Here is a 13,690-nt window from a genome sequence, read left to right as displayed (position 1 = left end):
TATCCTACCGATCCTTGACTTTGGCGATGTTATTTACAAAATAGCCTCCAACACTCTACTCAGCAAACTGGATGTAGTCTATCACAGTGCCATCTGTTTTGTCACCAAAACCCCATATACTACCTACCACTGCGACCTGTATGCTCTCGTTGGCTGTCCCTCACTACATATTCGTTGCCAAACCCACTTGCTCCAGTTCATCTATAAGTCTTTAATAGGTAAAGCTCCGCCTTATCTCAGCTCACTGGTCACCATAGCAACACACGCTCCAGCAGGTATATTTCACTGGTCATTCCCAAAGCCAACACTTACTTTGGCCGCCTTTCCTTCCAGTTCTCTGCTGCCAATGACTGGAACAAATTGCAAAAATCACTGAAGCTGGAGTCTTATACCTCCCTCTCTAACTTTAAGCATCAGCTGTCAGAGCAGCTTACTGATCACTGTACCTGTACACAGCCAATCTGTAAATAGCACACCCAACTACCTCATCCCCATATTGTTATTTATCCTCTTGCTCTTTTGCACCCCAGTATCTCTACTTGCACATCTATCACTCCAGTGTTAATGCTAAATTGTAATTATTTCACATCTATGGCCTATTTCCTTACCTCCCTACTCTACTACATTTGCACACACTGTACATAGATTTTTCTATTGTGTTATTGACTGTATGTTTGTTTAAGTGTAACTGTTGTTTTTGTCAAAATTCTTTGCTTTATCTTGGCCAGGTTGCAGTTGTAAATGAGAACTTGTTCTCAACTGGCCTACCTGGTTAAATAAAGGTGAAAAAATAAATAAAAAGGCATCATAATTCAGAAAGGTCATGTTAACTGACTGATATCCCATAGAACAAAACATAAGATCTCCTTGACTCCATACCTTATTTTCACCATTTAACCAAAAACCCTATTCTTTCCCCATTAATAGGCTACCTCTGCTTCCTTCAGACATGCAAAACTAATTTCAGGGTTTTAGGACTACAAGCTGGGGAGCTCTATGCCCGATCTGCATACAACTTTATATGTGGCATCTATGGACAAAGGTGTCAACGTAATATTTACCTAAAACAACGTGACCAATAAACAGTCACGTGGTCATGATCTGGCAAAAATGCATATAAATCAGTCAAGGATATTCATATTGATGTAAGAACATTCATATCGACCACATGGTGGCGCTACTTTTTAAATGAATTATTTAACTCTTATTCTACCAGGTAAGTTGACTGAACACATTCTCATTGACAGCAACGACCTGGGGAATAGTTAAAGGGGAGATGAATGAGCCAATGGTAAACTAGGGATGATTAGGTGACCGTGACGGTCAGATTGGGAATTTAGGCAGGACACCGGGGCTAACACCCCTACTCTTACAATAAGTGCCATGGGATCTTTAGTGACCACAGAGACTCAGGACACCTGTTTAACGTCCCATCCAAAAGACAGAATCCTACACAGGGCAATGTCCCCAATCACTGCCCTGGGACAATGGGATACTTTTTTAGACCAGAGGAAAGGGTGCCTCCTACTGGCCCTCCAACACCACTTCTAGCAGCATCTGGTCTCCTATCCAGGAACCGAGCAGGACCAACCCTGCTTAGCTTCTGAAGCAAGCCAGCAGTGGGATGCAGGATGATATGCTGTTGGTACATGTTAATCTCTTGATCTGTTCGACTCAACAATGCTGAAATTTGGTACACATCCCCAGGGATACGAGTCTAGCAAACCAACATGATATCAGACACCACTGGCACGATTTTGACAAAACTTGGGTGACTGACTTGCCTTAGAGATCAGTCATTTACAAAATTACACTGATTGGCCCAAGGAGGGCACTGCATCATTCGTAGGAGATAACACGTTTACCTTTGCATGCATTTAACTTAATTATAGGTTCTTTACATGGTTGTGTTCATTGCAGCCTACAGCGAATACCCATCACACGTGATTAGTCTTCCCTGCTCTGCCCATTTGCAAAATTCCTCACCAACTGAGGTGAGCATGGCCTTTTATGCAAAATAATTGTCACTAATGAATGAAGATCAGAAAATGCTTTTAATCCATATACACACACACAAAATGAACTAATTATCAAAAAGCAATATTTTAATATGAAAATATATTTGCAATATTCTAAAAGTATTTTATGAATATATACCAGTTATCAAATTTCTCACATGCAGTGCCTTCAGAAAGTATTCACACCCCTTTACTTTTTCACTTTTATTGTTAAAGCCTAAATTTAATTAAGATTGTGTCACTGGCCTACACATAATACCCCATAATGTCAAATTTGAAATATGTTAGAGTTTTTACAAATGAACTAAATATGAAAAGCTGAAATGTCTTCGAGTCAGTTAGCATTCAACCCCTTTGTTATGGAAAGCCTAAATAAGTTAATGCGTAAACATGCGGTTAAGTCACATAATAAGTTGCATGGACCATGCGCAATAAGTGTTTAACATGATTTTTTAATGAATACCTAATCTCTACTTGTACCCCACACATACAATTAAAGACAGTGCTCAACATTTTAAAGAATAATGTGGAAATATTGTACAATCCAGGTGTGCAAAGCTTTGAGACTTATCCAGAAAGACTCACAGCTGTAATCACTGCCAAAGGTGATTCTAACATGTACTGACTCAGGGGTGTGAATACTTAATTAGATATTTCTGTGTTTCATTTTCAATAAATGTGCAAACATTTCTAAAAACATGATTTCACTTTGTCATCATGGGGTATTGTGTGTAGATGGATGAAAAAAAAATCTAGTGTAAAATCTAATAGAATTCAGGCTGTAACAAAATGTGGAATGAGTCAATGGGTATGAAGGCACTGTAACTAAGTAAAATAAAATATAGAATACCCTTTTTGTCCCTTATTTAAGAAAAATACTATAATATACATTTACTCTGGAAAGGCTGAACAAGGTTAAGACGAGTGAAAAAAAACCAGATACATATATTGAAAGTGTAATGAATTAATTCATGTAAAGTGCATGCACAATCTACTTGAAAATACAGTGAAATCATAGCATTTCCCTATCAAAGTAGGATGGCATGGAATTATATCTTGCACTGGTGAATCATTTTAAAGGCACACACGCATAAAGCACAGGTAGTTACTCACACACATTTTAAAATATTTGCATGAAGCCAGGGGGTTCAAAAAGATTCTCTTACTGCCATACCGTAAAGGACTATTTCCAAGTTTAGAAATACCATTCCTAACATGCATCAACCTCATAACAGACAAAAAAATAAGCTACAGATCAGGAAGCACTGGGCAGGGGGTTGGAGCAGAGTGTGTAAGAAATAGTAATGTCACAAGCATACAGTAGGTGGGGCAGTCCCTCATTTTGGGATTTTCCTTAATAAATAAACAAATGGTAAACCAAAAGTACATGCACAATCAATGATAACAATGGGTGCATTTAGACAGGCAGCCCATTGATTTTTTCCCATGAATTGGTCTTTTGACCAATCACATCTTTTCACATCAGGTCTTTTTCACAGAGCTGGTCTGATTGGTTAAAAGACCAATTAGTGAAAAGAATATCAGAATTGGGCTGCCTGTCTAAACGCAGCCAATGAGACACGAAAATCTTCATTAAGAACCTGGAATGTTCCTCAATCTTATGCTCTCCTCTGCAAGGTAAGGAAAACTGAGTATTGATCGAGAGTAACATCCTATGCTTATGATTTAAAGTAACTGTCCAGTGAAATTCACACTTTTAAAAGTTCATATTCTCATACCCAAATAATGTTGCTGACTCATCCTATACTCGTATGGGCTCACGAGTGGCACAGCAGTCTAAGGCACTGCATCTTCAGTGCAAGATGCGTCCCTACAGTCCCTGGTTCGAATCCAGCCTGAATCACATCCGGCCGTGATTGGGAGTCCCATAGGGCAAGCGCACAATTGGTCCAGTGTCGTCCAGGTTTGTCTGGGGTAGGCCGTCATTGTAAATAAGAATTTATTCAACTGACTTGCCTAGTTAAATAAAAAGGTTAAATGAAAATTAAGTATAAATTGGAGAAAAAAAACCTGCCTCAAACTTGTATCTCAAACAGACCATTTACAAAATGCTTGCCATTTCCTTATAGAGGATGAGCTGGCCAATCAATGGTCTACTCGGATTAATATTTTTTTATGACCAGTATAGTGGTGAGTCGTCGTCTAACGTGTCCGGAAGCGACTTCACCATTAATTTACTGTATTCAGGGTTCACTCAAACATTGTTTTACTATCGACAGTTACAGTTGATTTCGGGATTATCGATTCACTCTCCTTAAAATATATGTAATTTTATGTATTCATTAAGGTCTCTGAATTGTTTAATCAAACTTTGCCGCCAGCTCCTAATATCAGGACATAAAAACTAGAATCTTTTCCCCGAATTAGCCTAGTGCACACTAGGCCGAGCTTGTTTTCCCTGGATAAACTAGCTGAACTATGCTAGTTTTCATCCTCATTGTCAAACTTCATTAATACGGCACCCTCCACTTCAAAACTTCTTTGCTAGTTTTACAATTAGGTAACTCAGGAATTTGCTGTAAAGAAACGTAAAAATGATTTATAGTCTTGACTGGTTCGAGATATCTGTCGTAAAACGACAGTTGCGAAGGATATCATTGCTACTTAACGCAGATCCAAGTTCAGTTTTGAGATTCACCGGCCTCTTTGGCGTAGGATTAGCTGGACGTTTCTGACTGGTCTTGGAACTTTGACAACGGGCAGCTCGATGGGATATGTAATGATTTTGACCCTTCATCTTTAAAAAAAAAAAGACAGATTTGTTGATTAAATCTGACTATTAATATAATGAGTAATCTAAGTATGCTACGAGTTAATTACAACAAGAAAACTTCTAATTCGTCATCACTCAATACACCCACACTATTCTGTTGTTGGTGTGGGCGTATTGAGTATGTTAAAAAGCTTTTTAACATACTTAAATAGTTTTCTTTCCAAAATGTCTTAACTTATATTGTAATTAATTATAGGTCATATTTTATAGACAATCTGGAAACACTGGACAGTTACTTTAAATAAAATCAATGCTTAGAAGACATATCAGTAAAAGTACATTGGAACTTTGAATAGCAGTGTAAAATAAATTTTCCATGCAACAAATAGTATTAGAAAATGTGTAAAGCAGCAAACCTTCAGAAAATTACATACTTAGGGTTGTAAAAATCCAGTAACTTTCCCCATATAGCTGCGGTTTTCCACAAAACCTGGTTGGACTAAATATATGGAATCAGGAGGAAATCCGGCTCCCTCAAAACAGGATTTCTGGAAAACTTGGGGATTTTGGGAGTTACTGGAATTTAGCAACCCTACTTTTACTGATACATTAACTACTGCATTATTTTATGTTTCAAAATCTAAAGGGTCTTCTAAACTGAATTTGCATACTGCCTCTAGAACTTTGTCATTAGAACTGTTTCCTATTAACTCCATTAAAGGACAGTAGTAGTGTTAAATTAGCATATTGAAACAATTTAAAATCAGTAACTGATGAAGTGATACATTGACTGAAGTAATTAAGCCTCAAGAAACGTAATCAAATAACAAATCATATTATTAAAAAGTACAATTAAATCAGAATGAAACTGGACAGTACCATTTCCAAACTCAGACAAGTGCATCGAAGGATTGCCTCATCAATTTCATGTAAATTGATATGCATATATAGGTCAAGCCCTCTTTCCCTATGAATAATATCAGACCCACATTCCTGGTTTCCCTTGCTTCATGACCACAGGAAACATCTTCGAATGTAATTGATTGTGGTGCCAGTCCCATTAGCCAAGATCTAGTGCTTGGAGTGAGCATCCCATTCATGTTAGGGGTTCCCGTTGGTTTCGTGAGTTGCCCTCAAAGGCGAGGTTGTCATAATGGGGCTGGAGGATGTCCACCTGGATTGACCCTGGGCCAGGATGGTGCCCCAACGCTGCAACACGAACATGATTACCAGTCAGTCAAGCCCCACATGTGCTGCTAGAAAACCGTACAAAAAAAACAAACTGCCTGCTGGTCAATAATTACTTTGGCACAATCACTCATACAGATGTCAATGGATAGGCAAGCTAAAGAGAGATGGAAAGGAGGCCTTTTAATCCCTGACAGTAAGAACAATGCTGATTGTTTGATCAGGAAGACTTTGTAGTGGAGTTGTTTATATCTACTTACAGCAATCAAACTAAGTAAACAAAAATAGAATCAGAAAAGTTAACGGGAATATCTAACCACTATAATTCAAATATGGGTGGCAAACTTCACATGGTATGTCTTGAGCAAGGGCTTCAGCACATATTATCGAGCTAACGTGAAAGCCAGCATCTCCCAAAGAACCCACACAGAGGTACCACTACCAACTGAACTAAAATACTCCCCCTTATCTCTATAGACATTGCTAATGATGTGAAAAAGCTATCAAAAACAATTCTTGTGATGTTAAAAGACTTACTGAAATTATTTTCTGCCTCAATGTAAATTGTGTGTCTTACTCTCATACACGTGGGTCTCATCTGTTGGGTTGCTGTGCTCCTCTGTGCATTGTACAGAAGCATAGCCTGCGGAGGCTGTCTCACTGCGGGTGTCCTCTGGGACTAAAACCCTGGGGTAGGACGTCATGTCTGGCTGCATGGTCAACTGATGACTGGGCTGGTCCTCTTCCGGCTGCTGCTCAGCGGGATGAAGTTGGATAGATGAATATCATCACTTTCATAAAAACAAAGCAATTTCAGGTCCAACTACGGGTGTTTCAACTTGCAACCCTTAAACAGCAATCTTGCATGCGTGCCTATTCTTCTTAAACAATAACCACTAGCAGTGTAAATAGTATTTTTAATCTAAAACAGTCTTTAATCAAGAATTTCAGTGAATGACAGGCAAAGGTTATTTCAAAGTACTAGGTCATGATGCAAGGTATAGTTGCCTACCTCTACTCCCAAGGCCTTGAGGATGTCACATTTACACATGGGGCAGGTCCTGTGCTCCATTAGCCAGGGCTCAATGCAGGTCTTGTGGAAGAAATGACTGGAAAGTTAAACCAAAATAAACACATAAGAATAATGATGACAATCACAAAATGAAGGTAATTGGAATAGCAGACCAGGTAGGACTACTCTACTCCATTTGTCAATATTAAACAAGGTAAAAGCCACTGCAGTTCGGTACATACTTGCAGGTGAGAATGGTCAGCACGTCGCCAGACTTGTAAGCGTCAATACACACTGCACAGGTGTCAGCATCAGGCCCAGTCTCCTGAAAGACAGGTTTAAAAATAGATTGTAGTGGCACTGAGCATACATTGAGGGTGTGAACGTTTAAAACTAGTGTTGCACGGTATACCAGTACCAAAACGTCATGATACCAACATTTTATAATACCGTAGTACATATGATTTTACCGACATTTTCATCCCTACCGATCTAAAGAACCTGCTGGTGGTACCTGCTATACATTTTTAAAATCAGTTTTGTTTATAAATTCAGTTGAATTGAAGCAACAGCTACTAGTCTCTAGTATGCACAGGTCCAATAAAATCCACTTCACTTTCATGTGCATATGACTTGTGGCAGTTGTAATCAGCGCTGCATGGTCAATCTGCATCGGCAGTGCAGCATTTACAGTGATACGGCCTCTGCAGAAGTCTTCACAACAGCTCTGCACTGCTCCGTGAAGAAGTAGTCAAGGAAGTGAGTCAATCACGTCAATGCGAGCCCTCTGCATTTTTACAAAAGCTGGGCGGGGCACGGCGATGTGGTACGGAGCTCAACTTGGCCTCTGCATGCCTCCGGAGGCTTCGTATTTGCATCACACCGTCCATACAGCGCCTCCGACCACATTTACGGATTAAGCATACATTTGCTTTCATTCACCTGCTTCTTTCGCTCTGTCCGCTCTTCACGAGCATCTATCTACACACACTTTTTCAGGACCCTGACTTTCAAAGATCATTTGTAAAAATCCAAATAAATAAACAGATCTTAATTGTAAAGGGTTTTAACATTGTTTCCCATGCTTGTTCAATGAACCATAAACAGTTAATGAACATGCACCTGTGGAACAGTGTCTCCTGACCCCTCCTGTCTCAGCCTCCAGTATTTATGCTGCAGTAGTTTGTGTCGGGGGGCTAGGGTCAGTTTGTTATATCTGGAGTACTTCTCCTGTCTTATCTGGTGTCCTGTGTGAATTTAAGTATGCTCTCTCTAATTCTCTTTCTCGGAGGACCTGAACCCTAGGACCATGCCTCGGGACTACCTGGCATGATGACTCCTTGCTGTCCCCAGTCCACCTGGCCGTGCTGCTGCTCCAGTTTCAACTGTTCTGCCTGCGGCTATGGAACAATGACCTGTTCACCGGACGTGCTACCTGTCCCAGATCTGCTGTTTTCAACTCTCTAGAGACAGCAGGAGCGGTAGAGATACTCTTAATGATCGGCTATGAAAAGCCAACTGACATTTACTCCTGAGGTGCTGACTTGCTGTACCCTCGACAACTACTGTGATCATTATTATTTGACCATGCTGGTCATTTGTGAACATTTGAACATCTTGGCCATGTTCTGTTATAATCGCCACCCGGCACAGCCAGAAGAGGACCGGCCACCCCTCATAGCCTGGTTCCTCTCTAGGTTTCTTCCTAGGTTTTGGTCTTTCTAGGGAGTTTTTCCTAGCCACTGTGCTTCTACACCTGCATTGCTTGCTGTTTGGGGTTTTAGGCTGGGTTACTGTACAGCACTTTGAGATATCAGCTGATGTAAGAAGGGCTATATAAATAAATTTGATTTGATTTGGAACGGTCGCTAAGACACTAACAGCTTACAGACAGTAGGCAATTAAGGTCAAAGTTATGAAAACTTAGTAGAAAGGCCTCTAGTGTCCTGACTCTGAAAAACACCAAAAGAAAGATGCCAAGGGTCCCTGCTCTTCTGTGTGAACGTGCCTTAGGCATGCTGTAAGGAGGCATGACGACTGCAGATGTGGCCAGGGCAATAAATTGCAATGTCCGTACTGTGAGACGCCTAAGACAGCGCTACAGGGAGACGAGACGGACTGCTGATCGTCCTCGCAGTGGAAGACCACATATAACACCTGCACACGATCGGTACATCCGAACATCACACCTGCGGGACAGGTATAGGATGGCAACACCAACTGCCCAAGTTACACCAGGAAAGCACAATCCCTCCATCAGTGCTCAGACTGTCCGCAATAGGCTGAGAGAGGCTGGACTGAGGGCTTGTAGGCCTGTTGTAAGGCAGGTCCTCACCAGACATCACCGGCAACAACGTCGCCTATGGGCACAAACCCACCGTCGCTGGACCAGACAGGACTGGCAAAAAGTGCTCTTCACTGACGAGTCGCAGTTTTGTCTCACCAGGGGTGATGGTCGGATTCGTGTTTATCATCAGAGGAATGAGCGTTACACCGAGGCCTGTACTCTGGAGCGGGATCGATTTGGAGGTGGAGGGTCCGTCATGGTCTGGGGCGGTGTGTCACAGCATCATCGGACTGAGCTTGTTGTCATTGCAGGCAATCGCAACGCTGTGCGTTACAGGGAATACATCCTTCTCCCTCATGTGGTAACCTTCCTGCAGGCTCATCCTGACATGACCCTCCAGCATGACAATGCCACCAGCTATACTGCTTGTTCTGTGCATGATTTCCTGCAAGACAGGAATGTCAGTGTTCTGCCATGGCCAGTGAAGAGCCCGGATCTCAATCGCATTGAGCACGTCTGGGACCTGCTGGATCGGAGGGTGAGGGCTAGGGCCATTCACCCCAGAAATGTCCGGGAACTTGCAGGTGCCTTGGTGGAAGAGTGGGGTAACATCTCACAGCAAGAACTGGCAAATCTGGTGCAGTCCATGAGGAGGAGATGCACTGCAGTACTTAATGCAGCTGGTGGCCACACCAGATACTGACTTACTTTTGACCGCCCCCCTTTGTTCAGGGACACATTATTCCATTTCTGTTAGTCACATGTCTGTGGAACTTGTTCAGTTTATGTCTCAGTTGTTGAATCTTTTTATGGTCATACAAATATTTACACATGTTAAGTTTGCTGAAAATAAACGCAGTTGACAGTGAGAGGATGTTTCTTTTTTTGCTGAGTTTATAAACTCAATGTAAACTGATGTATATTCTTTCCTCCCATTCATCCAGCCAAATCACAGGTAGGCTTTGCAAATATGAGCAAATCAGCCATTATATGCAGTATTATATTATACAGTGAACAGTGTGAAGTTGAATTCGATGTGTTGCATTATGTAGAAGTGTGAATTTCAGAGACAGGTCTTTGGAGAATGCTTAGAAAACGTGAACAAGCGTCTGGAGGACAGGGCGAACAGGATGCCCGGCCACAAATATTTTCCCACTGTGGTATCGCGATACTACTCGGTATCATGATACTTGGCCTGGTATCATATCGTTTGTAAAATGTTGACAAGCCTAGTTTAAACAAAATTGGGATGTTAACGTTAAGAAAAACAATTCCCTAACCAATTCCCTAACCCCCCCCCCTTCACAAAATTATAATCACAGTGCAGTTATTACAAAACTACCACTAACAGGTTGATCATTATCATAAAGAGAAAAAAATACAACAAATATCCAACAACAATGCTATAACGTTAGTTAGAAATATGCATCTTTATTTTTTATTACTTGCCACGCATATAAAGCGCTCCGCACGTCGTCAAGTAGGAAAAATTGCTGAGAAAGGCAAGCGAAAGCAGCGAACAGCCTGCGCTGCCCCGAGTCAGTACAACATCGAGTCTGCTGCGCTGTGCTTTTAGCTGACCCAACATTACAATGTAGCGATTGGTGCTTTGGAAACATATTGAAGTATGGACTGACTGCTAGGAACATGTCTACAACTTCATCCGCAAGCTGTCAAACTAAAGTAAATAAGAGACAAGGGCTGGGAATTGCCAGAGACTTCATGATACAATAGACAATACTTATATGCCGATACGTTATGTATTGCTATTCTCACGATTCTATATGTATTGCAATTCGATACTGATATTTTATTGCAATTTGTGGTTCCAAACATATTGCTCACTATGTCTGTTGCAGAGAGACAAGGGAGAGCATGAGAAAAGCTGTCAGGGAAATAAAAGTGCTGAAAATGTTGGCTCACTATTAAATAAGAAGATGGAGAACAAGCTTTGGGATGAAAAATTCTGGAGTTTTGGCGCAGGTACAGCCGAGTAGCGCTAGCTACCTACAGAAGCAAAGAAAAAAAAGATAGATATAATAGTCAAGAATAATTGCGATATGAAACTCAATTCCCCCCCCCGGATCACTAGAGACAAGCTACACACTGTTAATCTGTGCATTGCCCACCATCCTTAGCGAGCTAGCAAAAATTCCATCCCTGTGTTTATCAGTGAAGCGAGCTAGCAGCCAGGCTACAACAAGCTAAAATCAACTGATGAAAATCACTGGTGGCCAATATACTTGCATATATTTTGTGCAGTAGAGAGCTGTCATTTTGATTTTACAACTTTCCCACTGTCTCTCAGAGTACGCATCTGTTTGCCCAGTTCCCGTATTTCATAGCGAGTGAGTCATGCGCAAAACCAGTCATGGTAGACACATTTGAAATATTCCCACAAGCCGGGTTGTGACAAAAACTCACTCATTCTTATGTTTAATAAATGTATCGTATAGTATGTGTGTGGCAGGCTTACAATGATGGCAAAAAACAACATTTGAGAGTGCGCTGACACTGCTGCTAGCTGGTATGCAGCTGGAGGTTGAATGTTTGAAGGGGTACAGGACTATAAAACGCTAGGGAATCACTGGTTTACAGTATACTAAAATGAACTAATTGTATATACTCATTAAGTATGTAGTATACAGTATGTTAGTATGGGTATTCGAACACAGCTCTGGTCTTTCTTTTCTGCACTTTACCATATAACCGGACTGTAATCAAGAAGGGACAAGAGCAGAGCATGTACAACTAGTAAAGTTAATTTGTGTTAAACTTATTTTTATTAAAAAAACAGACATATACCTCCCCATCTTCACAACAACTTCGTCAATATACAGTTGAAGTCGGAAGTTTACATACACCGTAGCCAAATATTTCAACTCAGGTTTTAGAATTCCTGACATTTTATCTTGGTAAAAATGTCCTGTTTTAGGTCAGTTAGGATCACCACTTTATTTTAAGAATGTGAAATGTCAGAATAATAGTAGAGAGAATGATTTATTTCAGCTTTTATTTATTTCATTACATTCCCAGTAGCTCAGAAGTTCACACACCCAATTAGTATTTGGTAGCATTGCCTTTAAATTGTTTAACTTGGGTCAAATTTCAGGTAGCCTTCCACCTGCTTCCCACAATAAGTTGGGTGAATTTTGGCCCACTCCTCCTGACAGAGCTGGTGTAACTGAGTCAGGTTTGTAGGCCTCCTTGCTCGCACACACTTTTTCAGTTCTGCCCACAAATTTTCTATTGGATTGAGTCAGGGCTTTGTAATGGCCACTCCAATACCTTTACTTTGTTGTCCTTAAGCTATTTTGCCACAACTTTGGAAGTATGCTTGGGGTCATTGTCCATTTGGAAGACCCATTTGCAACCAAGCTTTAACTTCCTGACTGATGTCTTGAGATGTTGCTTCAATATATCCACATCATTTTCCTGCCTCATGATGCCATCTATTTTGTGAAGTTCACCAGTCCTTCCAGCAGCAAAGCACCCCCACAATATGATGCTGCCACCCCCGTGCTTCACGGTTGGGATGGTGTTCTTCGACTTGCGAGCCTCCCCCTTTTTCCTCCAAACATAATGATGGTCATTATGGCCAAACAGTTCTGTTTTTGTTTCATCAGACCAGAGGATATTTCTCCAAAAAGTACGATCTTTGTCCCCATGTGCAGTTGCAAACCGTAGTCTGGCTTTTTTTTAATGGTGGTTTTGGAGCAGTGGCTTTTTCCTTGCTGAGCAGCCTGTCAGGTTATGTCGATATAGGACTCGTTTTACTGTGGATATAGATACTTTTGTACCTGTTTCCTCCAGCATCTTCACAAGGTCCTTTGGTGTTGTTCTGGGATTGATTTGCACTTTACGCACCTTTCCACCACCAACACAGGGGGGGGGTGGAAAGGAGTGGAAAAGATGGTTTCTAGGTGGCAGGGCCGGATGGAAAAATGTTGGATGGGTGGGGTTGGGGGAGTAGGCTCACATTTTTATTATTTTCTTTGACATACTAAATGTTCTGTAATATGATCATAATGATCAATACTTTGTGTTTATGTAACTTTAAAATGTTTTTTTTTCTTTTGGAGAGGCAGCTCAGAGGTTAATACAAACTAAATATGAAATTATAGTCAAAGAATCATAAAACACACAGTAAAACTTGTATATGCCATGTGTTCCCAGTTTGAAACATCCATATTTGCATATGACCCTGAAAGTCATGCATAATAACAATAAACACATCTGGACTGTACTTGAACGGTTACCTTATCTCCCCGTTTCACGGTCCGGACTTGCAGCTGACCAATGGCTTTCTTGGCCTCTGCTTTCAGCTGTTTCTGTTGGAGTAGAGAGAAGAATGTGTTCAGTGTTTAAATTACATTATTAATCTGCTTCCTCTGACAATTGGAGACATCTGGTTTTCAGGAACAGTGTCTTCAACCTACCTTCGGTTTTCC

At 40.9% G+C, this 13,690-nt stretch overlaps 1 protein-coding gene across 3 annotated transcripts in view; it reads right to left on the bottom strand.

The window, feature by feature from the left end:
* Positions 1-2,035: 2,035 nt before the first annotated feature.
* LOC139537224 (E3 ubiquitin-protein ligase RNF128-like) overlaps positions 2,036-13,690 on the bottom strand; it is a 36,880-nt gene continuing 25,225 nt past the window's right edge. The window contains exons 3-7 of one of the 3 annotated variants that reach the window (XM_071338305.1): positions 13,499-13,570; positions 7,195-7,277; positions 6,953-7,049; positions 6,478-6,692; positions 2,036-5,961 (exon numbers count right to left, since the gene is read on the bottom strand). In XM_071338305.1, the coding sequence (XP_071194406.1) occupies positions 6,495-6,692; positions 6,953-7,049; positions 7,195-7,277; positions 13,499-13,570 (450 nt within the window). In that variant the 3' untranslated portion in view covers positions 2,036-5,961; positions 6,478-6,494. Of the gene's footprint in view, positions 6,009-6,477; positions 6,693-6,952; positions 7,050-7,194; positions 7,278-13,498; positions 13,571-13,690 lie in introns of all 3 variants that reach the window. The other 2 variants (XM_071338303.1, XM_071338304.1) reach the window with 2 other exon arrangements.

Source organism: Salvelinus alpinus, chromosome 13, assembly GCF_045679555.1.
Source record: "Salvelinus alpinus chromosome 13, SLU_Salpinus.1, whole genome shotgun sequence".
Lineage (NCBI taxonomy): Eukaryota > Metazoa > Chordata > Actinopteri > Salmoniformes > Salmonidae > Salvelinus > Salvelinus alpinus.
Note: the sequence above shows the minus strand (reverse complement) of the source record. Positions and strands in the feature narration are given on the sequence as shown.